This window comes from Periplaneta americana, chromosome 8 (genome assembly GCF_040183065.1).
Source record: "Periplaneta americana isolate PAMFEO1 chromosome 8, P.americana_PAMFEO1_priV1, whole genome shotgun sequence".
Lineage (NCBI taxonomy): Eukaryota > Metazoa > Arthropoda > Insecta > Blattodea > Blattidae > Periplaneta > Periplaneta americana.
In genome coordinates this window covers 136834659-136861751 of record NC_091124.1, presented here as the reverse complement: position 1 = coordinate 136861751, position 27093 = coordinate 136834659, and the positions used below count along the sequence as shown (strand labels likewise).

Sequence of the window (27093 nt, the reverse complement as noted above, 5' to 3'; positions counted from 1 at the left end):
GTGCAATAACAAAACTATAGTTAAACTGTTCAACGAAGCTATGGGTATCCTGTGGCCAAAGGGTATTATGTACGATAATGTGTTATTCTTTATTAGCGATGCTGCCCCTTATATGGTCAAAGCTGGACAAGCATTATCTGTTGTATATCCTAAATTGACTCATTTTACTTGTGTGGCGCATGCATTTCATCGTGTGGCAGAAGTGGTCAGAGACAATTTCCCTAAAGTAGATTTGTTGATTTCATCAGTGAAAAAAGTATTTCTCAAAGCTCCCAGTAGAGTTAACGTGTTGAAAGAAATGTACCCTGAAATTCCATTGCCACCAAAGCCAATTTTAACTAGATGGGGTACATGGCTAGAAGCAGTTGAATATTATGCCGAACATATAGACTCTATTAACAATGTTCTCCTTGCATTGGACTCTGAAGATGCAGTCTCAATTGATACTGCGAAAACAGTTACCTGTGACATAAGTGTGAAGAATGACTTAGCTCACATTCAGCATACATTTTCATGCATCATAAAAACGCTCAAAAGTCTCCAAAATAGGCACCTTTCACTATCTGAAAGTTTTGAAATTATAAATAGTACTGTGGAACAACTGAATCGTGGTAGAGGTAAAGTTGCAGATGCAGTAAGAGCTAAGGTGGACACTGTACTTTCAAAAAACCCTGGATATGAAGAACTACAAAAGGTTGTTGCTGTGATGAGTGGTGAATCAACAGTGAAGATTAACTTGGACTTATCCCCAGCAGACATTGTGAAATTGAATTATGTACCAGTTACTTCTTGTGACGTCGAACGCTCTTTTAGTCAGTATAAATCTATCCTCAGAGACAATAGAAGAAGATTCACTTTTCAGCACTTGAAAGAAATGTTTGTAACCTATTGTTATGGTAACAGACAATAAAAATTGTGTTTTGTTGAAACTACATTGGAAGATAAGGTACGTCCATTATATTTTTTGTTTAGTTTGATTAAAATGTACCAATATTTAACGTACATAGTCATTTTTTATAATTTTAAGTCCATATTTAATTCCATATTTTGGTAAAAATCCATATTTAATTCCATATTTTGGTAAAAATAACTACATATATATTTACATATTTCATATATTTCTAGTCCATATAAATCCGTTCCCTGGTAATATGTATAGCTCAACTGATGAATTGTTTATGATTATAAATTGAATTAATCTACTTGATATTAATTGCACAAATTTGTATAGCTTAATGAAAGTATGCTACTTTGTATTGTATATATTTGTATAGTTTTGGCGATGAATTGTATATGCTTTAAATTGAATAGTAATCTATATAGCTCTACTGATAAATTGTTTGTGTTTGTAATTTGAAGTAGTTTGCATGATGTGTATTATCAATTTCTGTAAATCACAACTGGTTGAATTGTTTATGCCTTAAATTTAATTAAATTGTTTTGTATTATAATATAGCTCAACTTATTAATGATCGTTTGCGTTTGTAAATTTAATAATCTGATTGGCTATGTATTGTATACTTTTAGTAGAGCCATCGATGTAGCTCAGTCGGCAGACTCGCTGGGCTGCTGATCCGGAGCTGCGTTCTGGCTTGGGTTGGATCCCCCTTTGGACTTTGGTTTCTTCGGAGGTTTTCCCCAGCCGTGGGACTGAAGCCGGATGGTCTATGGCGAGTCCTTGGCATCAACCCCTTTGATTTGATTACCCCCTTTGATTTGATTACCTGGTTGGGTTTTTCCGAGGTTTCCCCCCACCGAAAAGGCAAATGCCGGGTAATATTTTGGCGAATCCTCGGACCTCATCTCATCTCACTACATCTCGCCAAAATGTAAAAAAATGTAAACAAATTGTACAAAATTGTAAAAATTGTAGAAAATTACTAAATTGTAAAACTATAAAAATTTGTAAATATTGTAATTGTAATATTGTAAAATGTTGACATGTTCCACATCTTAAAGCTTCATTGCTCATGTAAGATCTATGGAATAAAATGAATGAATGAATGAATGAATGAATGAATGAATGAATGAATGAATGAATGAATGAATGAATGAATGAATGAATGAGATGTCTACAGAGGAACAAGCCATTTTCTATTCAGGATTTTGGAAAACTGGAATCAAAAACCAAAAGGATACATTTCTTATGGGATATTTGGAGAGGAGAACCATTAAGCAACGTCAAACAACAGTAAAATCACAGCACCGAGAATGTTCTTGGGTATATAGTATCATGATTGAGAAGAATTTTTATCTAAGTTCTTTATTCTGTCATTGTTTAAAATATCTAAGAAACGACTGATAACTATACAAAATGTAGTGAAACTAGGTGATATTGTAATGACAGACATGAGAGGCAAACACTCCAATAGGCCTCACAAGATTCTAAATGTTGTTTCTGTTAGGTTATTAGCCTATATCCCAGGTCATGGGTGGGCAACTCGTACTCACGAGGCGTTAAAAACCTTAGCACAAAAAGGCACACACTGAGGCAGCCGCTGCAGTTACAAGTTGTGTTTAGTTTCGTTACAGAAGCAGTTCACTGCCATGGTGCGCTGTGGCGGCTCATGCAGGTGGCCGTGATATCGAGGCCTACTCCATGATTAGTGTTTCAAAATGACGCATGATAAAATAATTACAGTAGTTTTAAACAGGCTGTAACTAAATACTAAAAGCTAAAGAGGCCTACTCCATGATTTGCATTTCAAAATTATGCATGGTGCAATAATTAGGCCTACAGTAGTTTTAGATACGCTATAACTAAATACACAAAAATTAAATTCCATTATTATTTTATAATACGTTATTATTTAGGGCTGAAAACATAAATTAAACACAAACTTTTCAAGATACAACAAATATACTTGTAGCACTTATTATACTGTTTGTTAATATTAGTTATTATTTGTCTTCATTGAAACATAGAAAATAATCAGAGTTGACAAGGGTTTTGTAGATTAAAGAGATTTCAAAAAGGTATTACATTCCTAAACAACCACAAAATCAAGGAAGTAATTTTATACACATAACAGAAAATGACATAAACTCACTCCTGAACTCTTTCTGTACGTTTAGACGTTTGACACCTTTTTCTTGCTGGCTGAAGTTTGGAAACACATAAACGTAAAACAGCCACTAAATTGTCATCTGTGATCCTGGATCGCCAAACAGTTTTGCTGTTGGTCATCGTAGTGAAAAACTACTCGCACACATAAGTAGAACCAAACATGGCTACTAGGCGAGATGCAAACAAGCGTAGATTTTGAAATTCTGACTTAGGAAGCATTGCGAACAGTTCGATTCCTGATTTCGCCGAAACCCTGAGTGGCGTGCTGTTCTGCAGATTTATAAATTCAAGCTGCAAATTTTGAGGAGCTTCTATCGACTGAAACCCAAAGGGATTGCAGAATAATCTCCATTCCTTATCCATTGTCGCTGTCTCTCCAAATCTACCAGTGATTTCTGTTGTGTGGTCTTGAAGAAGGGTTTTATATTCAATAGGCTGACTTTCGTCATCGTTCTAGATAACAGTTTTTAGTGAATGAAAGTGGTGAATGTTGTATATTTTCTACTTGATACTGCCACATTTTTAATTTACCTACAAATGCTCTCAGATGGTCGATCATATTTATGATCAAGTTGTCTTTTGCTTGTAAATGTACGTTCAAATCACTAAAGTGTGGACAAATGTCCGTCAAAAAAGAAAGATCAGAAATCCATGTTGGGTCTGTTTATTGTGGAATTTCTATATCTTCGCTTTTCATAAAAAAATATCTATTTCTTCCTTGAGCATGAAAAACCAGTGTAACATGGCACCCCTGCTAAGCCATCTTACTTTAGTGTAATGAATGAGATCATGATGTAGAAGAACATATAAGACACACAGCTTTACCTTCCTTCTTAACAAAGAGTACTTGTTTTCCCATTCGTCACTAAAGGGAAAAGATTTTAACGGATTACACTGCGATTCACTCATGACGAGCCGCCACTCACTGTAGACGCGAGCGAACTCTCTCAAAACACAACCACTCGCCTTGCAAGGCCCACGTACATCTAGCACAAAGTTCTTTCTACCTGACTGAGTTTGTTCACAGCTTGAGAGCACGAGTTGCCCACCCATGTCCTAGGTACTTTCAGTTAAAATGATAACGTGAAATAAGTGGGATTATTATTTTTTATGTTGTGATAAAAATTTAATAAAATAACATACTGTATATATATATATTTTTTTTGTAGAACATACATTGTAATTATCTTCATTATTGTAGTATAGACCTATATCTAGCCTTAGTATATTATATATATATATATATATATAATATATATATATATAGAAAAGTTAACAGTATTGCAGTATTTTGAACCTTCTTCTATGGAAGAAGGGCCGAATTAAAAAGAATTGAATGCTTCGTTCTCGTAGAATATTTAAACAACATTAACCATGGAGTCCATACCTGTGGAGTAACGGTTAGCGCATCTGGCTATGAAATCAGGTGGCCCGGGTTCTATTGTCGGTCGGGGCAAGTTACCTGGTTGAGGTTTTTTCCGGAGTTTTCCCTCAACCCAATATGAGCAAAAGCTGGGTAACTTTCGGTGTTGGAACCCATTTCACCGGCATTATCACCCTCATCTCATTCAAACGCTAAATAACCTGAGATGTTGATAAGGCGTCGTAAAATAACATACTAAAAGAAAAATAAATTAACCATGGAACTCATTGTAATTACAAGAAAACGTATTACCTTACAATATATATTAGTAGTGTCATGTTCCAGCAAGAGATGAAGGGTACACATAGTTTTTGTTGATTATCTCAAAACTCTGTTTTCTGAGTTACGCCCTTCTTCCAGCTAACCCCTCAATTCTACAGTTATCTTCCGTAAGAAAATTAATCTAGCTTATGCAAATGATTTGGAAATAATATAGCAATGATTCTCGTAAGGATAAAAATAAATTGCTTTAAAATTCATCTGTTATAAGTTTATTGAACTCCACTATACCTAGCCTACTGTTTATTAGGCGAGGCGACCGATATTTTCGAGACGCACGTCATAGTAAATTTCGGCTCTTAGTGTTGCGTCTTTCATACTAGCCACCTCCTGAGCTCCTTGTAATACATTGATGATAAAGTGAAGTCTTTGATACGAGCTTATCATATTCTATTTTGTGAATTAGAATTGTTTGTTATTATTTATGACTAGGGACCGGATTTTTATGTAATTACATATTATATTCCTTTCAACCTAATCGTATTTAAATAACAAATCTTTGCGAATCTTGTAATTGCCATTAATATATTAAAATTTGATACTACATATTTTTACATATTTACCCCACATTACATATTATGGCTTGATATTACATAAATCGATATATTTTTGGTTTTATTCATTTTTACTTCTCTAAAAGAAAAAAAAAAGAAAGAAAACTTCTGCTGCTGAAGTTTACAATTTGAAATACACAGATTTAAAAAGCCTTTTTACCTATCCCTGAATATTCCCTGAAGAAGATGACAGAGCTAGCCGTCGAAAGCTTGGAAGCTAATCTCCAACTCACCTGGCTGAGAACCCGAGAAGAATTATTCTGAAAGGCAACCTTTCTCATACAACTACCTTGTATTGTAAAAATCACTCAGAAAGTAGCGTTGCCTTCATGCGGTGGAGTAGGACGAGGACGACATGATTTTTCTCGAACTATAATTGTTCTGCACAGGTATTAACAAGCCGATCCCATGCAATTTGCAACCTTATCCACCCTCTTCCTAATCCTTCCAGGGAAAACCCGGGTCAAGTCTGACATGAGCCGCAATAAAGTAGCTGACTTTTGAAAAGAAGCTGGAGTAAAGACACAAACTGGAAAGATGTTGAAAGATTAAAATAAATAGCTTTTCAGGTTATTGCTTGACTTCTTTAAATTCAGTAGACCTATACGGAAATGGGATTTACTGAGCAATTAGAAAGTATGGTTCTCGGTTAGAATAATCCTGCCCTTCTGAATGAGACAGGAATGTCACTTTTCAAACAACAGTTTGTAAATGCCTACAGTTTGAGGTTTTAGTAGGTACTTTGTTTCTTATAGGGAGCAGCTAAAATGCATGTGTCCCACATCTCCTCTTACTTTCTGCTAATCTAGTAAAGTGAAACAGTGCTTGCAGTACTGTTGTCATTCATTTCACTCAGTTCTCTAGATTTAGTACTTACAGTGTAAAGTGCAAGTGAGTTTATCTACTGTTTTAACTAACTAAAATGGCCCCCGTATCTTCAACCCTAACGACAAAAATAAAATCATGGACTGCGATGGACGAAGCTTTCACTAAAGATGGAAAAATAGTAATGTGTCAAGTGTGCGGTAAAAAAGTCCGGTGCTCTATAACATCACAAGTGGAGAGTCTTACCTATCCTACACCTGCCAGATATTGATATTAAATATTATCATGATTTTACATATTTTGGTACATATTCAGCTTATTTTTCTTACATAAATATGTACATATTTCAAACTTTGATATTACATAAAAATCCGGTCCCTATTTATGACGCATATTTTGGCAGCTTCTGTGCATATTACATAATTTGTTTACTATATCGTACACAGTATGTTTTATCTCATGTCAAGATATGATGATGTTGCAGGTCGGTATGACTCTGCCTTCCCTGGAGGCGGCCCGTAGGTCGCAGCGGCCGTATCGCTACGGCATGATCTTGCTGTGCGTGGGCGCTCTCATCAACTGGCTAGGCCTGGCGGAGAACTACGTGGAGCCGGTGAGGTACATCGGCGTCGCCTGCATCATCGCGGGAGCCCTGCTTATCTGCGCCGCCATGTGCTGCTGGCTGCAGCGTCCCACGCCCGACCATCCCGACAACGTCAGTCAGGTACTCGAGCATTCAAATTGCGAGTCTCAACTTCGCACAATCAGTGTTGCCTCTAAATCTAGCTTTTTTGGATAACCGTCCCGCGGGTAATATTATATTATCCCGCTTAGCGGAAATACTAGCGGTTTTTAATCTTTAAAGTTTCTGAAGTTAAATTCATGTTAGCGTTATTGTTGTTTTTGCAAGTTTAATACCGGTCGATTCTAACAATCGGACAGTAATAAAATGTAAGTGCGGCGGCATTCTAATCAAAAGTTAAAAATCGAACATCTGCTGCCGCCGTGCACCAGTACTTCACATCACCAACAAAGACTGTAATATACGTATATACAGAGATTACAGACAGATTAAATTCAATTGCTTAAAGAATATTATTTGTGTAAGACGTGTATCGTGACAGTGTTAACTATTACTCGTTTTATAAATATACCGGTACAATATCGTTAAACTTTTTTCTGTGCTATTTATCCGTAAATAATTGAAATATGGGGCCTCAATATCAGCAATGATTTCGTAAAGAGTGGCAACGTGAAGTGCAACTTAAAGACAAACACAATTAAATTCTGGAGTAATGTAACAAGTTATAGGGACGCATCTAACATAAATCCTTTTAAGAGTTTGTTTATCTTATTGTGTTTTCTTGTCTAAGGCTCAAGTGGAAAGAATAGGCCTATTAGTATGATGAATGTCGTGAAGTCTACGAAAACGGATGGGGACAGAATTAATGAATGCAATTTTGACAATACGGGCAGGTCTGGGTTGTGTGAACAAGTGTTGCAAAAATTATCAGGTACCACCAGAGATTTTGGACGAAATATGTATCTTGGCTACGTACAGAAATGAAAGTGGCCAGGCTAGGAATAACTTACTACCCCTGCGTTAGAGGATTCAAATGGAGATGATCCGGAGAGTGATTTTTAAATTACATGTTTATTATCAATACTAATTGCATGGGTATAAAATTGAATGTCTTACATTGTGCCGAAACGAAAACTTCATTGCCTAGCTTCTGCGAAAGTTAAACTTGTGCGCTATAACACTTATTTTATTATTATTATTATTATTATTATTATTATTATTATTATTATCATTATCATTAATATCCATTAAATTTTATAGATTTTTGTTAGAAAATCGCGGGTTTTTGGAAGCCATCTAGCGGGATTATATGAACAACTGTTGGCAACACTGCGCACAATCGTGCCTTCAAATTCCTACACAACAACGGATTTCCACTAATTGCCAGTATATTGTTTTGTGTTGTGTTAACTCCAAATAGTCGGAGTCCCTTTATGTCTAGTCTAATGTGTAACATTAAATTAATGTTAAAGTGACATATGTTAATTTACAACAAACAAAGAAATACGAAAACGAAATGAGCAAACAACAAAGACAAGAAGAAATAAAGAAAACTGAAAATTAAAGAAAAACGGAAATAATAAAGGAAGCAACAAAAAAGACAATGAAAAATAAGAACGGAAAGGAAGAAATGAAGGAAAAGAAAAAAAATAAATATTGTACGAATCATCGTAAGGAAAGTGTGTCACTGAAACTTGAGTGTAGGCGAATCTGTATTTAACTACCGACGGTGATCACTTCAGCACCTCTTCTTCTTTTTCTTTTTCTCCTGTATATATTTATTAACACTACAATTGGGTATACACCCGGTGGCAGTGGTATATAATATACAATAATACCATTACAATAATACAATAATTACAGAAATAAAAAAATAAAATAAACGTAAATTTACTTCTAACTATAAATAAATATATGCAATAAACCTAGGAATATAAATAAAAACTATGCTATAATAACGCCTACAATAAGCAAAAGCAAACCTAACCTATTTCACCCAACTATTACTAATTTAAGTAATTACATATCAACTTAATTACATATCATCTTAATTAATTACGTATCACCTTCATTTATTTCCATATCAACGTAATTACACATCATCTTAATTAATTACATAACAACTTAATTAGTTACATGACAACTTAGTTACAATGAAAGAGTATATAATACATATTTTTTTTATTTTAGTTGGTTATTTAACGACGCTGTATCAACTACTAGGTTATTTAGCGTCGATGAGATTGGTGATAGTGAGATGATATTTGGCGAGATGAGGCCGTATTTCAAATTTTTACCCCCCCTCCCCAATTTCCAACTTCAATTACAAATTTATAACGTCACACTTTAAGTTACGCCCCTTCGTGACGTAAGCCGCACGTGACCTCATACTTTAGCCACGCCCATGACGTATATATACATATAATTTTATTTTCTTACTCATTTCTTTTATCAACATCCCCAATTCACAATGCACAACATAACACATGGCAGATGGCGATTATCAATACAGTATTTGTGTAAAATAACACACCACAGGTGGCCATTTTTTTTACCATTATTCAGCACTTGCGTCTTCACCGGATGTGAATTAACAGCTTGCATATTATTTGCATCATACAATATTTGTGTAATATAACACGCTACATAATCGAAAACATGCTGTTTATCATTACTCAGCCATTGCATAGTCGCCGGATGTAATCAATACAATATTTGTATAACATAAGACGCTGCAAGAACAATCACCGGATGTGAATCAGCATAATATTTGCACACATAGCAGATAGCGATTGTGGGATTTTCAAACGTGTATGAACTTGTGTATTTCACCCCCCCCCCTTACAATTAACTATACAAACTTATATGAACATGCATAATTCAGACGCCACAACTTCAATTACATACCTGCACATGTGCATGACATACTTTAACCTTGAACTCTTAGATAGCCATTTATGACGTCATAATTTAAGTTACGCCCCTTTCCTACGTCATACTTTAAGCCCCACCCCCTTCGTGACGTCATACTTTAGCCACGCCCATGACGTCACTTGCCACGCCCACTATGACGTCACTTGCCACTCCCCCTATGACGTCACATGGGGAGCCTGTGGGAGCCTGCACTTGACCACCATTTTTTATTCTACTATGTCGGTCCATGCTTTGTGTCCCATTTGTGCCTTAAACAATGCGGTGAGTCTGGTTTTTCGTCGCCTTGATTTGAGAAGTTCCCACCCTAAATCTTTCACTATCTCTTCACCATGTCCCTTCCCATTTTGACATATTTTCTGCCTTGCGTTGGACCTTTTCAATTGAATCGATTTGGAACCTTAATCTCCTTAGTGTCATCTCTCATCATTCCTTTATTCATGATATTTATTTACAAAATTGAATTGAACTCTACTCTTATTACTGTAGCCACTCCACATAATTTACTTCCAGGATGCCAAAAAAAATCATTAATGCACTGTAACGAACAATTTGACACAGTCTAATTACGGTCCTAAAGAAGTTCACGTCCTTCGCCGAGTATCCCCTGTATTTAGCATATAAGCAGTTCTAGATAGTGTTAGTTATATTAACACATTCTCAGTGTTAATCACATTATCACTTTCTCAATTTGATTTATTGGTGTACATTCGTGCCCCTTCTGATATTTTCATGGTGGTAGCAGTAGTAGTAGTAAGTAACGGCATATCCTGGAAGTAATAATGCTAGTAAGTAGTAGCAACAGTACTTCATTTACTGAAGTTCTGAGTTGCAGAAGTTATTAAGATTGGAAATTAAACATGGCGAGCAATGGCCGACAAATTTCGCTGGAATCTTCTGTCAACAACAGAGTTCTTTTAAGTGCCTTACTTCTAAGACACAGGAATCAGAAATTTACTTTCCTTCAAAAGGAAGCCTAGCTAAGAATTTTTCGTCTCACGCAGGATGCGAACAAGCGAGCTACCAACTCTGCGGCTAGCATGGTAATGATGATCCAAGACGACTCAAACATTTGGACCTAACTACTCACTGTGAGGTATTAGAATATTAGATCATAGATGAAGAACTGAGCATCATGGGTAGAAAGTCCATTTCAACCTTTCCAACCTTAGCACCGTTTGTTTGTGAAGTAGCTGCACGGAACATAGACTCAGTATCAACATTGCAGTGGCGTGTACGTATCATTGAATATGACGGAAGTTTCTTATGTTTGATCCTAAGTAAAAATTCCGGTTTTCCATCTTGAAGGAAGAAAAAATACTTTTCTTCCCATTGATCCCAGAAATTAAACTTTCGTTTCGAAGCCATCTTCTTTATTTACTCAATAAGTAAACGCAAGGTTCGTAGAGAGTAATGGATCAACCCCAGTGATCACAGCACCTCTGTTGTGTCAAGACCACTTGTTCGGCATTTGCATTGGAATGGATTGAAGGAGAAAAAGAGGGGAATGTACTCAGTGAATACATATTCCGCATCCCTACACTAGATATTCACGAGAAACAAAACTCTGATAAGCGTGACAATAGACAACACAATACAAGCACGAGAGGAGAATCCATAGAGAAAGGATAAATCTTCTATTGTCTGTCGGGAGTCGAACCAATATCCGCTGGTTTAGATCTCACTACATCGTAAAAGGAATTAAGGTTTGAAGTTATAATTCAGAGTCGAAGTTTTGTACACATATTTCAACGAATTCTGTTCCTTTCAAAATATTTTTATACTTTCAGACGGATCGGATTCAAAGAGTTTCTAGCTTCCATTATCTGGAGTTTCACATTTCAAATTAATATGTGTCATTCTCATCATCACCGTCATCATTATCATTGGCGGTAGTAGTAGTAGTAGCAGTAGCAGTGGCAGTAGAAGTAGCAGTAGTAGTAGTAGTAGCAGTTGCAGTAGCAGTAGCAGCACTAGTAGTAGTGGTAGCAGTAGTAGTAATAGTAGTAACAGCAGCAGCAGTAGCAAAAGCAGCAGTAGTAATAGTAGTAGTAGTAGTAGTAGTAGTAGTAGTTTAATTATGCCTTGCACTCAATCAGGTTTGAAAAAAGTTTATATATATATATATATATATATATATATATATATATACAAGAAAACCAGATTTCAAGATAACAGAGAAGAAGATACCTATAATTACATTAAACAAAGTCGACAATTACGTTTATCGCAATTATTATTACAGACGTAAGATGATAATTATAAGGGGAAATATATATACAGCTTACAGGACTTGTAAATAACTTGAGATAAACTCGACGACTACATATACTAATAAGAGACGGATAGAATAACTTACATAATGAGAATACAAACAAATTGGATTACATATTAATTGCTACAAATAGACTAAACACTTGCATAGGCCTATACGAATATTAGGCATTAAAAATACATAGGCATAATATAAACAATTGACTGGATATATAAATTACTTGAAATAAACTATCGTAAAAATAAATACGTTTTTGTATACACGGTCATATCAAGTAGGCCACAATACATGCAAATACTGTAGCTCTCTACAGTATTTGATACATGTCTGTGTAGAATATAAGCAGGTTACAAGACATAGAAATCACATTGCGAAACTATACTATGTAATATATAAATATTTGTTTAAAATTTACTTACTTACTTATTTATTTACAAACTAGCAAATACAAACTTTCAATCTCATTAATACAACATTATGGTAAATTTACATGTCATGTAACAATATTGCTCCATTTTTATTGTATGTCTAAAAAATAAACAATAATGGTTTTCTGCACAAAATCATACGAACTTTTTTCTAATGCAAAATTTTAATCTCTCTCGCTTCCGTAAAGCAGTATCATTTTAAAACAAATTTCTGGTTGTGTGATTTTAGAAACGGGGTAAGAGACTCCTAGTTGAGAAACTAGTACAAAAGTTCGCCGATTAGGTAACCTTCTTTGAGGAAAACGTTGACGGTACATCCTTCTTAACTCACTTGAATTACGACGACTTTCTACATAAATTAATAAGATATGATTTCCTAAACTTTAAATGACAATGTAAGTTGTTTATTGAATACCCTGTACTGAACTGTCATCCGCTCGGCAGTATACCTATGGACAGGAAGCTTTAACTCAGCTGACTCGTACTTACGTCTGTGCAGAGTACTACCTGCTGAACACGTTGCCACGTCTCTCATGCCAGAATATTAACAAATTTAAGCATGTATTATTATTTAATTTCACGAAAACGTAATAGAACACACAAATATTTATTTAAACTAATATTAACGCTTTGCTAGATATACCTACTGATGTAATTGTTCTCGTAATTTTACTAACTATATAAGCAGTATAACGCAAATAAAATAAGAAAAAAAATTTTCTGGGAAAACTGTCAAGTTTTGACCCTATGTTGTATGGACATTTTTTGATCCTGTAGACCGTTCCCAACGATTGTGAAAAGGACGGCACTTGTATCTCTTATACTCTCTATATTCTATAGTCCAGCCAAATCATATTGTAGATCAATAGCTTCTTGTTCAAGAAAGTGAAATTTAAAACTAACTAAAAACTTTTCCATATAAAGCAATTTATTTACAAATTTCTGAATGACACTAGTTCTTTTCAATAAGAATAATTTGAAGTCAAATGGATTTAAGGCTTTTAGATTTCGACTGCTCATGATTTCCTATGTCATGGAATTATATACGACATTCAATGAGTATTTAGCTGTTTGGATGCTAGTGAGGCAGAACCGCTTCTAACCCTGTAACTCAGCTTTTGTTCACCCGAAGAGCCGATCTTCGAAAATTTGTGAGTTCGTTATTCATCATCAGCAATGGAAAAACCGTACTTCGAAATAATTCGTCATCATTTCCCCTCTGATTGAAATCGATATGATTACTATTTCACACAACAAATAATTATTTCAAATAAATAACACTTCTTTCATGCAATTTAGTAAAGATGTAAGCTACATTGAAATAAAGAAAGCAGATCTTTCTGCAAGACAATTGAAAGGGACTTCCAGTTACACATAACCTGATAACGATTGATTCATTGAAGATTTTCTAAAGGCTAATACAAGTAGATCTACAAAATCTTTCTAAAGACAGTCTAATGAAATTAGTTGTGTTCGAAAAACATGGTAGCTCGGTATACTGGAACTAAACAAACCGTTCGATTAAGGGAAAAGTGGCAGAGGAAGTTTCAGTTTGTATTGATTTTAAACCACCTGCCAAAATAATTTCGCTTGTCTTTCTAACACTGCAAAACATTCATACAAGTGTCAACAACCTCGAGTGCGCATGCGCTAGAGAGCTACGTTTTATTCAAAGCGTCTTTAAAACTCCATATTACGTCATAGCAGATTGCTGATATAGCAGAGGTGACGTCATCGAAAATCGATTGCGAAATGACCGCGCGTGATAAAGAAAGGTCAGACGGCTTCTGAAGTACGAGGCCCGTGACGTGACGAGCGAAGTGGTAATGATTGCTGGAGGTTGGAGTGGGGTGAGTCTGCGTATGGTTATAACTAGGGTAACGAATTTTTAGATCGTTAAAACGTAATTATAGGTGCCTAAAATAGGCATAGAAGTGTAGGAAATTGTCTCTAAAGAATTGAAAATAGGCTCTAACAAAAAAATAATGTTTTCATCAAGAATTCACTTCTAGAATTTAATAATTTTGAATGCTCATACACCGTTACCACCACTATTAATAAAAGTACAAGAATATCACATATTTAACTAGTTACACATAAAATAAACAATTAAATGTGAAAAGTAAGTTTTAGATATAAATTCAGTACACAAACAAGTCAAATATAATCAAATTTTACCAAGCCTTGTCTGTTAATGTCCATAATTAGCTTCACAATAAATTGCTAATAGTTTTTCTAAATTTTAAACTAAAAAGTAATGCCGTCTGTCACTCACCACAAATATGTATGCTGAAAATGAACGCTCCACATCCACTGAAGTAACAGGAGCGTATTTCAATTTTGACACTAGTTGGACAGGAATGTTAAATTGTAAATCTGTGTTCTTTCTTTCCTGCTAGGATATCTGAAGCAGTACGCAGGTCCTTCAGTCCTACATTTCTCTGTAGAACTTGCTCCAGTTTATCACGCATTTTATTTCCCACAGAACCAGGAACACATTTGGAATTCAAAATACAAATTTTCGAAATAAGAATTGGTGTTTTAACATTTTCGAGATAAAGCATACTTAATAAGTCAAAATAGGCTTTGTTGTCAAAATAGGCATTTTTAGGTCCTATTAACATACCGGTTTTAGGCATAGTTTTATATGAAACGTGTATTTGGAAGTTTTTATGAACTTATCTTTTAAGGATAAAAAAGAGATTTTTATCTAAAATCCGAAGTCTAGTTATAACTCTTATCATTGACAATTTAGAGGCTATTTAGGTATAAAATACCAAGTAGATTTTTCGTTTGCTTGTTATGTCAAGTGATGTATAATGATGAAGTACTATTGTAAAATTTTCGCGGAAGCACTCTCTTTTAGCACCCTGATACCAAAAAGTGATTCTGACCATACCGTCTGTATAATTCAACAATGGAAACAGTCTCAGAGAGTTCACCTTCTCTCGCTACCTTAGTTGCTGTTGTACCTTATATATGTACTCATGCAAACTATTCTGTTTTAATACGAATTCGTCGTCTCTGGCCTATTTCTCTATCTGTCTATATCTGTCTGCTCACAGAGATTTTTATTACAGAACAATTCCACGTGTAACTGACTGACATTTACAGTACACTTTGACAGCAAAATGTCTGCCTAAATTGTATAATGGGTTGAAATTAGACTGTGTCACCGCAGGATTTTATAGAGGGAAGTGTACACTTAATATACATATAAAAATAAACGTCTTTAATAGGAAAAGTATACTATTTATTTACGTCCAAAGTATGTGTAGCAGACTGACATAAATGTCAACTCTCTCTTCGGGTGAACATGGTTCTCCAAAGATTTCTCTGAATTGTCATTCCTGATACAATTTTGCAGAATATAGTTCGGAAAGGAAATTGTAATCTTCAGTTTAAGTTGAAAACGACCTCCAAACCATGGCCGAAAAAGTGATGTGTAACTGACTGACCTCATTCTGTAACAGACTGACATCTCTGAATTTTAAAGTGAAGTTGCACTAACAGAACCGTAAATAGTACAAAATAATATGAAACTTGATAAGTAGTAAATTAACATAACGATTAATTTAAATGAATAATATGTTTTCCAGAATACAAAAATTAGTTTGCTTAACCATGCATCTTAAATGACACAAATTAATGCACATACAAGCATTACATAGTCCTACTTAATAACATATATAGTTCTCTCTCTGTGATTAAATACTGTATATACAAGCCATATGCATTGGTGTTTAATTTTAGGACTATAAGAGTGTCACAGCAACCTTGACAGCGCTTATCATTCTATATGGCATCAACTCCCCAGCGTAAGACAGTATGTTACGTTATTCAAGCGCGTTCCTAATCATCTGGCACTGACCTCCTTATCGATTACAATAAGGTGATGCAGATCACAGTTTATATTTCCCTTGCCTATGGCTGTTGTATATTATGTTCATAATAATAGATTAGAATGTTGAGTTTTACTTTTAGATTGAATTTGAACCATTAGAATTAAACACGTAGAAGCACTCCACGGCACTCGTTGACTCACTTATTTAGTCTAACAAGTATGTACTGCAGGAACACTGTCAATATGTCACTTGTTATCTGAACAAACTTTAGTTTCTTTTCACACACGGAACCTGTGGACCTTTCGCACTGATTGTTCACAAGACAGTTGTACATATTCTATAACATAAGGATCTAACACTTTCACGTAATGAACTCCATGAGATGCCGTAATAGGTGCAAGATGTTCAAATCGTTTTTCGAGATACTTTTTTCCTTCGTCTATCTCAATCTGTGCTACCTACTTAACAATAATTTGGGTGTTTTTATTGCTCACAATGTTACAAAATTCTGTAGCGCTTTGAATCTTCTTCCCCGATTTCGCAGGCATCCATGCCATCCTTTGTACTTGGCCTCCAATCACATCCACGGCCCCTTTGCCATGATGTGACTGAAAGAAGTTCCATTCTACGTTAAATCCAAATATGCGAGCAAGCAGTTTCACATTGCTCAATGTATACTTCTGTTTAAAATGACTCGGTGCTCCATCTGAAAATATTTTTACCACCTCAATATTCGGAAGAATCGCCAAAATTTCCGAAAACACTTTTCGTAGACAAACATCCACTGCATATTTGTCATGCGCTACATAATCTGACTCTAATGCAGACGATTTCTTCTGAACTTCCCTGTCACCTTCCTGTTTAAACTAGGCAACAGCAGTAAATATTGAGACCTGCTTATTGCTCCATTGAGTTGCCTGAATCTCATTTTGCATTTTTCAGGTATAATTACTGCACCCTTATCACGTATAACTTCACCAAGGCCTTCCAAGTAACTAAGCACACTGTGAGAATGAACAACCATAACAGCTGAGAGCGCGACATGTCAGTCACTCACAATGCCGCTGCGGAAAACGAAATCACTTTAGAAGAAAATGTTCTAATACTTTTTTCTTGATCATGTAGTAATAACGCAGAATACCAAAGGAAATTTTAATCTGTCAATTATTGTACTGTGTGGAAGAGTTTTTGTATGTTTCTTGTGACTGACTGACCGTAACTTACAGTACAAATAATTATAATGATTTTAAGTTATTTAGGATCATAGGATATTTCAACTAATTACATATTTACTTCAAGGAAAGACCAAAATATAGTATACAAAAAAGACGGCTCGAAATAAAACAAATTTACGTGTCCAAATTGTGACCCGAAACATAAGTATCTATACGTGTTTTTTTAAGCGTTTGGAATATGACAAGATCTGCAGCAAGTTATAGACTAAAAGAAAGAGTATTTTAAACATTATCTTACAAAATAAGGCGATTTAAAGTATAAAGAAACATATTTCTTCAACAAAAATAGTCCTACATCAATTTCAAGAAATTCACCTCAGTATGACATTTTCGTGGAACTGCTGTACATTGTTGGCTGGATTTAGTTCATGCTTAGTGTCTACGAGTTAAATTATCCTGGATATGCAGGTGAATTACAATAATTTTTAATTATAAGTAAAAATAGGAATTTACACCACAACATGAGGATACTAGGTTAGTTGTGCTTAGACCAGACCTGCACAACTGTAGCTCCTCAGAGCGACTGCTTACCTCCCCTTTCATACCCCACCCACCTTTTCTACCAGTGCGGTCATGAAGTTCTAGTTACGCTTGGAGGCATCTCGGGGCGGCAGGTATACAATACGCTATCAAGAATTACAGCTGAACAGATAATAACATCCTTAGGAACATACCTTTAGAAAGTAAGAGAAAAATGAATGAGGGACATAAATTAAACCACATGTAAAATAAATTTTAAAATGTATGTGTGCATAAAATGTAAGAAGGTCTCCCTATGTATATATCGTCCTATTACTAGTAAAGCCGATTAAATCCACTTTTTGTATGAAATAAGTTAAGTACAGTCCCCGACTTGACCTTCCGTTCTCTGTATTCTACTAAAATGAAATAAGTCCGAAATGTGCATGCAGGCAACAAACCAATTACTTTATTTGAAGAATTTATTATGATGTTTCGTGCATTAATAAAGTTTTAATTCCTGCTTTTACAAAACTTGTAATACTAGTCTTAAATGGTTTTACTAATAATATGACGATAAATAAATTGTACGTTGATAAGTGAGTGATAGCTATATGACCGGATGCCAATGCTGTCATTCAACATTGTAACGCACTCCAGCCAAGTAAGTAAATAAATAAATAAATACATAAATGAATGAATAATGAATGAATGAATGAATAAATAAATAAATAAATAAATAAATAAAAAGTAAGTAAATAAGTAAATAAATAAATAAATAAGTAATTAAGTAGGCCTAAATAAGTAAGTAAATAAGAAAATAAGTTAAGTAAATAAACAAACAAATAATATGCGTACTGCAGTTTAAAGAGAACTGGAACATGGCAAAATCTAAACCCGTGAAGGAATACTACTGCCAAAGGAAATGGGAATATGATTATTTTGTTGCTGAAGACGAAATAATTGCTTGTTTACTGTGTCCCATCCAATTTATTTCTACTCGTCATTTCAATATTAAACCACATTTCAACAAAGTCCATATTAAGAATTATGGAATGCACAAACTTTCGGGTAAGTTCATTATTACGAACTTTATATTGATTACTTATTGATATATTGTAAAATTGCGGACGTCACTCGTTGTGTTCATTTTGAATTGAAATTAATAGTGACTTTCAAGGTTCATTACTTAAATGCTATAAATTTATGTTTCCGTAGGTGATGATAGGAGGAAAGTTTTCAAAAATCTAAAAACAGGAACAGGTTAGGTGCAAAGAAATCTCAAAGAAACTACCGACAGGAAATCTAGCATAATTGCAAACCTTGAAACGAGATAACGCATTATAAAAAACAATGAATTTATTACAATCCTTTTTGAAAATTACATGCCGCCAATGATCGGCCAGAGAATGTAGGCCTACACGGTTTTTCGAACGTAACGCATAATGTGTTTTATAATTGATGTAAGGTTTTTCAGAAAAATGCTCAGACATGTCGAATCTTATTTCTTAAAAGAATTTATTTTGTAAATATGAATTTTTTCTATAGTCATTGTTACATGAAATATTGCGTCCTCGAATAATTTTTAAATTACGAAATATGATTATTATTTTTTTTTTTTTTACATTTTCTGAAAGAGCTTGTTTGAAATTATACATTCTGGAAAATGTCACTTATTTCACTGAAGTTGATGTCTCCCCACACAACAAGAAAAAAAGGTGATACTATTTCATTAACTTTCACACAAAAACGTGCATGAGGCAGTTAATTTTACTATCAGTAAACCGTAAGTAATTAAATTCATTTTATCAATTGTTAAAATATCCTCCATTGACAATCTAGCAATGACTAAGGCGCAGAATAAATTACTTTCGAATATCTTCTATCACAGCTGGCGATATTCTCCATTCCATTCTTATTCTGATCTTCAACTCGTTCATGTCACTAGGTTCCGTGAAAAGACACTACACTTCAGCTAACCCCATAAAAACAAATCAAACGGAGACAGATCAGGTGATCTTGCAGGTCATTCGAAATGTCCTCTTCTTCCAATCCTGCTATTCGGAAACACTTTATTCAGGTATTCCCAAACAGTAACTGCTTAATGGGGAGGAACACCAACCCGTTGAAACCAGATTGAATCATGTATTATGTCTGGATCTAGAAGATTTGGATGTAGAACAGCAAGGGTTGGTATAAGATCATCACCCAAAAAGTCCAAATATCGATCACCGGTAAGAGATTCGTCGAAAAAATAAAGGCCCAAGACTCTGCCTTCTACAATTCCTGCCCGAACATTTACCTTCTGCGGGTATTGTGTATGTGATTCTGTTAACCAATTTGGATTCTTCTCCGAACAATACCTGCAGTTTTGCTTTTTCACCTCTCCATTGAGAGAAAATGTAGCTTCATCACTAAAAAGGACTTACTTACTTACGTACATACTTACTGGCTTTTAAGGATCTCGGAGGTTCATTGCCGCCCTCACATAAGCCCGCCATTGGTCCCTATCCTGAGCAAGATTAATCCAGTCTCTACCATCATATCCCACCTCCCTCAAATCCAGTTTAATATTATTTTCCCATCTACGTCTCGGCCTCCCCAAAGGTCTTTTCCCTCCGGCCTCCCAACTAACACTATATGCATTTCTGGATTATGTCAGGTGAAAAATACAATGCGTGCAGTTCTGCATTGTGTAACTTTCTCACTAAAAAGAACATTAAATTAAATTTTGTTATAAAGTTTTGATCTTGATCACAGAAAATAGATTTTGCCTCGCAGAACTGCAATCTTCTATCAAAGTCGTCTTTCATTAACTCTTGTACAGGGTCAACTTTATAAGGATGGTTCTTACTACTATGCAGTATTCTTCAAGTGGTTCTTTTCGAAACCTCAAAATAGATTTTAAATCACTGAGCGCAGAAAGTGGGTTCTCATTTACCTTTAGTAAAATGTAAAATTCCAACTCCTTGTCGGTGGATGGTCTACTAGATCTTCTTATGTCTCTGACATGTCCTTGTCCATTGAATTTAGCTTCTAGTCTACTCACAGCTGGTTGAGAAATAGGTGTTCGATTTGGATGGATTTCATTAAAATGTGTGCACACTTCCTGTTGCATACGTCTTGTCACTAAATCCAATCATCATTAAAATTTCAATTCTATCATTTTCTGTTAAATTCATCTTTATTTTCAGTTAAATTAAACTATTTTTCAAACACAAAAACAAATTTATCAACAACTAAAACGTAGTTATAGGAACATACATTTCTGTATAAAACAAATGAAGATCCAGAGCGATAAAAATGAGGACGCTCTTTCAGGAAATGTAAAAAGAAATCATATGCTTTAATGTCGAAATGTATTTGATGACGTCATAGCTCATGCGACAATGACTACAGAAAGGTTAAATTTACAAAATAAATCCTTTTAAGAAATAAGATTCAATGTGCCTGAGCATTTTTCTTAAAAACCTTCCACCTAATTATAAAACACATAATGCGTTGCTTTTGAAAAACTCTGTATGAAATTCGCATGGAGAGAAGTTTAGGCTACTCTAATAAGGAAATGCTGATTACATACAGGATTCATTGCAGGGGTTCATACTTCTCAATAAAATAAACTGTAGTTCTGAAGATAGCCCACAACAGGCTGGAACTAGTCAACAATGTACCGTAACGTGGTATTTAACACGTAAAAGCAATAAACTATATCTGTTGTGCTCGGGTAAAGGGGTATAAGTCCAAAAAATCGAAACATGAGTTACGTATGCCATGATGTTCGGAAAGGCATATTCTATACTTGGGTAAAGGGAGATAAGTATACGTATATCAATTTACACGATCTGGAATTGTACATACATGTTTGGTACTGAACTTATACCCTTTCGCACAACCTCTAGATGAAGACACGTATAGACCTGTAACACTGTACTTAAAATTTACTGACAGTTTAGCAAATATACTGTATCACATAGCAAGAATAACAACATTTTTGCATATTTGATGTCTGCATATATCATTCGAATAATTCATGTGCGGTACCAACATTATGCAAGAGTATGGCATAACAGCTACATTGTTTAATATCGAAGTATCCATTGAGAATTGATGGACAGATGGTTCCTGTATGCAAAAAGTGTTTCTTGGCAACATTTGATGAGATTATCTCTTCCTTCTAAATCGATAGGCCTACTGTGGAAATTCGAAGCCAGTAAGTCGCACAGTCTATGAACAATTATTTCATAACTGAATCTAAAAATAAAGCATCCCAAAATACTCGTAGATACATATCACATGTCATGTTATACCTTGAAGATGAAACTGAATTGTTTCCGGAGATGGAAAGACAGCAGTACAAGCGTCCCTATTGCAATATCAAGATCTGGCTTATAAAGCATATCTTGCAACATCTCAAGGCAAAGAATATGCAATCAGTGGGTTATTTTACGATGCTGTATCAATATCTCAGGTTATTTAACATCTGAATGGAATGAAGATGATAATGCCGGTGAATTGAGTCCGGAGTTCAACACTGATAGTTACCCAACATTTTCTCATATTGAACTCTTGTTTGGAGGAGAGTGAAATTCTCTTTCATCTTGAATTATTATACCTCGAACTGAGTCTTTTAACAATCAGCTGCAATGAGCAAAGAGGCAGTTATCTTTTCCTATGATCAGGGATACAACCTGTACATAAAACACTTCATGATATTATAATAGGCTATTACGAAAGAAAATTAACTTACGGTTTGACACGTGTTGGTCTGCTCGTGCTTGATGCTGGGCTGATACTAAAATGATGGACTTTCTCACAGTATTTTAAGTTACGTTATCTAGTATGGGAAGTGGAGGGGGGATTGGTGGGACCTGTGTGTGCGTTTGTTCGTAATAGCCATTACCCCAAGCAGTTTTAACCAAAATTAATACAATACCAGCTAAATTTTCAAATCAATTTATTAATATTTATTCACATTGTTACAGACACGCCAGGCTGTACTAAATTTATGGACCTGACAACCTCCATATTGTATCAGTAATATATCTATGATTTACATCAATTTCATCAACTACAAGTGGATGAAACGTCTTAACAACACGCATTTTAACAAAATATAAACATGTTAATGACAAAACGACACTGCGCTTTAGTTCAACGTCAAACATCAAGATCAACAGAAACTGCCCTATTCAACGAACTTTAAATCGGCAAATACAGCCAACATATGGTCAACGTGATTATAATTTTTCAAAGTGATTTTACAAAGTGTTCACATTTCAATGACTACGCTAATAGTGGTTACAATTCTTAAACAGTTTTAATTTGTATATATTTTAGATCATATCACATGACTTGCAGTGATAAATCGGCAAATACAGCCAACACATGTTCAAAGTGATTTAAACTTTTAAAGTGTTTGTACAAAGTGTTCACATTTCAATAACTACGCTAATAGTGGTTACAATTCTTAAACAGTTTTATTTTATATTTTAGATCATATCATATGACTCGCAGTGATTTAACCTAACATAGCATGTATATCATAGATCAACCTAAGTTAAGTCCAAGCCATCACACTAATATGACCTGAAAATTACCACATTGAGTTCCATCTAATAGGCAAGGTTTTCATCATATTAATCTAACATTTCATTCACATCTGAAGATGATATACATGTATCGAAAACGTTAATGAAAATTTATTTATTTTATGATAAGCAAAGGCGGTTTTGTACACATATAATTATAGTCAAACATTAATAGCTTATCGGCAAACTTCAACATGAAATTGAATTTTTCATTTAGGTTAAATATTTGTAGGTCGTTTCTGATGTCTTGACTTCTTATCTGCTCTCGCAGGGAGACTCCGGCCACCGATCTCAGAAAACGTATTTTGCAGACTCAGTCTTGCGTTTATTGGTCATTGTCAAGGTCCAAGTTTTTGCTCCGTATGTAAGAAGGCCTATAGAAACCGCCATTGTCCTGTAGAACTCTCCATTTTCTTATAACGTAAAATACGAAGAGAACATTGATGTTGCAAAACCGATTTGATAATCTCAGAGAAATGAGCTTGTTGAAGGGCTCTGATTCGTAAGAAACCGTTTTGGTACGTCATTCATCCGTATGTCTCCATTCAAGCCCTTCCCCCCAAAGCCATTAGAGTCCACACCTGTGGAGTAACGGTCAGCGCGTCTGGCTGCGAAACCAGGTGGCCCGGGTTCGAATCCCAGTCTGGGCAAGTTACCTGGTTGAGGATTTTTCCGGGGTTTTCCCTCAACCCAATACGAGCAAATGCTGGGTAACTTTCGGTGCTGGACCCTGGACTCATTTCACCGGCATTATCACCTTCATTTCATTCAGACGCTAAATAACCTGGATGTTGATACAGCGTCGTAAAACAACCCAATAAAAAATAACCAAAGCCATTAGATTGATTTTTTTCCTTGTTCAAGAGACGAAATTTTCCCAAATAAAAGAGTCGTTAACCAAGAGATTAGACAAAAAATTGCAGCGTATTCGAAAACGTGCTACATATTTCTATAGACCTATGGAATTATATTCTCTTTGTGTCCGTATGTCTCTAAAGGCTGGTTCGCACATTAGACGACACACATTTTGATCCACGTGAAGTTGATTTAGCAAAAAAAGACCTTTAATCTAAGCTTCCACTTGTTCAATCAGTGCCCATGACGGAATTCGAACCGTTTATATACCTGGCTCATTATTCACTACTGAACGTTTCCACTTTCCTCTGTCATGTTTCCTGTCTGTTGTAGTCTTAAAACAGTAATTTCTGAAAACTGTCCTCCCTCTTAAACGCAACTACGCTATGTCACCTATTTCCGAGTAATACTTCCTTTTCTTTCAACATTTCCTGGTTTGATAAGTTATCTTGTTGGCAAATGTAAGCTGTTGTTACACTTTTAAACGTCACATGTTTTCTTTCATGTCGCGCAGAGTTATTTGTAAGCCGGCCTGCTCAGTAAGCCTTGGAGGAGCCTAAAACTAAATTCGAGTAGTTTATAGTGATTTTCTCCTTAAGACCCTTTAATGCCACTGGCACTGATGTCTTATTGACTTTAATTTTTAATTAACATTTTTGTTTGAACGTCAAGTACCTGTTCCATCTTACAAGACGTTGTTATGCACTTGCGATAAACTTAAAGCTCGCCGCCTGTCGCCGATGATAGCGACCAGATAATACTGAAAGTACATCCTGAAGACTAGCCAATAACATTCTTTCAGAGCTTGTCTCGACTAATGACAAAATATTTGTATTAAATAATATATACAGCAATCCGTACGTGTAAAATACATTTCTTGCTTTACAGTATTTTATTTCCTTATGGGAGTATAAGGGTACAGTGCATCAATTAATCATAGATTTCAAAAACGGATAACTTATGACTTGGTTAAGAGAGAAGTTTTATATGATATTCTTATTAAATTTGGTATTCCCAAGAAACTAGTTCGATTCATTAAAATGTGTCTCAGTGAAACGTACAGCAGAGTTCGTATAGGTCAGTTTCTGTCAGATGCGTTTCCAATTCACTGTGGGCTAAAGCAAGGAGATGCACTATCACCTTTACTTTTTAACTTTGCTCTAGAGCAGCGGTTCCCAAACTTTTTCAGCAACGGAGCCCTTTTTGAAGCAAAAGTTTCTCGTGGAGCCCCAAGAAATGTTTACATTTTAGTTATATCTGTCTACGTTCTATGAAGCATATTTCACACGATACATAAATGGAAGTATGTATGTATGTATGTATGTATGTATGTATGTATGTATGTATGTATGTATGTATGTTTGTTTGTTTGTTTGTTTGTTTGTTTGTTTGTTTGTTTGTTTGTTTGTTTGTTTGTATGTATGTATGTATGTAATAAAGGAAACAATAGTAAAAAAGTACTGGATACAATTTATTTAAATATACAAAATGATATTAACAAGTAGTTAAGATATTTAAAAAATGTTACAATGTTACATGTACACCCGAAGTTAATGTGAAGAATGTGCCTGATTCTTGCGACAGAGTTTGTCAATGTCCGGTGTCATACAAGTCAGTTGAAGACGTATATCGTCTTCTGTGTCCAAACAAGTTCGATATTTTGTTTTTGTAGCCGTGTACCTCGAAAAGGTCGTTTCACTGAGGTACACAGAATCAAAAGGCAGTGGGAGAAATTTAGCTTTTGAACTTAATATCAAAAGATCCTCTCCTAACTTAGCCCAAAATTCGGGAAATGGTTTGCTTTTAAATTATGCCTGACAGTGGCTCTTCGAAACCATGTCTATAGGGACCTCATATCTGAAGCAGTGAGGACTGCTAGCTTTGACTTCACTGGAAATGGATCTACAATCCACTCATATTTTTTTAGAATCGATTCCTGAGTGTCCCTTGGAAAGCGTGAATTCATATTTTGAAGCAAATTGTCAAGGTTTTCTTTCATTATTACTATGAATGAGACATTCATTGCTATGTTATTTTCTTCTATAAAGTTTGAAGTCAATTAGAAACGTAAGATCCTTATTGTCGACGCTTTCTATGTAGAACGCTATCTTTTTCTTCAGTGCGACAATTTTTTCATCAGCATCGAATATAGTCTTCCGTTTACCTTCTATGTATGTGCTGAATTCATTTTTCAAACATGTCTGCCAAGTAACATAATTTGTACAACCATTCCTGATCATTCAAATAATCTGATAGCAAACTGTTCTGGTAATTCTAAAGTGAAGAAACTTCCGTTCGAAGTTCATGTACGAGGCGCATCCAGAAAGTCAGTTTCCCAATTAAAGAAAAGAACACATACTTTCAGGAAAACATTTATTGGCAATAGGTACAGCAATGTTTCAGCTATTTTTCAATATAGCCACCATCAGAATTGAGACACTTGTATCGTGGGATCAGCTTTTGTATCCTTCTGTCGTAGAACTCTGCCGCCTGTGAATGGAACCAGCGTGTGACAGACGTCTTCAGCTCCTCGTCGTTGCCAAAACGCTCACCGGAGGACAGGAATTTCTTGAGGTGCAAGAAAACGTGAAAATCGCTGGAAGCAAGATCAGGACTGTAGGGTGGATGATCAAACAACTCCCAGCCAAATTCCGTCAAAACAGCTGCTGTGCGCCGAGCCGTATGTGGACGAGCATTGTCATGGAGGAGCACAACACCTGCAGTAAGCATTCCACGCCTCTTGTTT

At 35.2% G+C, this 27093-nt stretch overlaps 1 protein-coding gene across 2 annotated transcripts in view; it reads left to right on the top strand.

The window, feature by feature from the left end:
* Positions 1-27093, top strand: part of LOC138705085 (uncharacterized) — a 236918-nt gene that overhangs the window by 124359 nt on the left and 85466 nt on the right. For both annotated transcript variants that reach the window (XM_069833703.1, XM_069833702.1), the window contains one exon: positions 6633-6872. In XM_069833703.1, the coding sequence (XP_069689804.1) occupies positions 6639-6872 (234 nt within the window). In that variant the 5' untranslated portion in view covers positions 6633-6638. The remainder of the gene's footprint in view (positions 1-6632; positions 6873-27093) is intronic.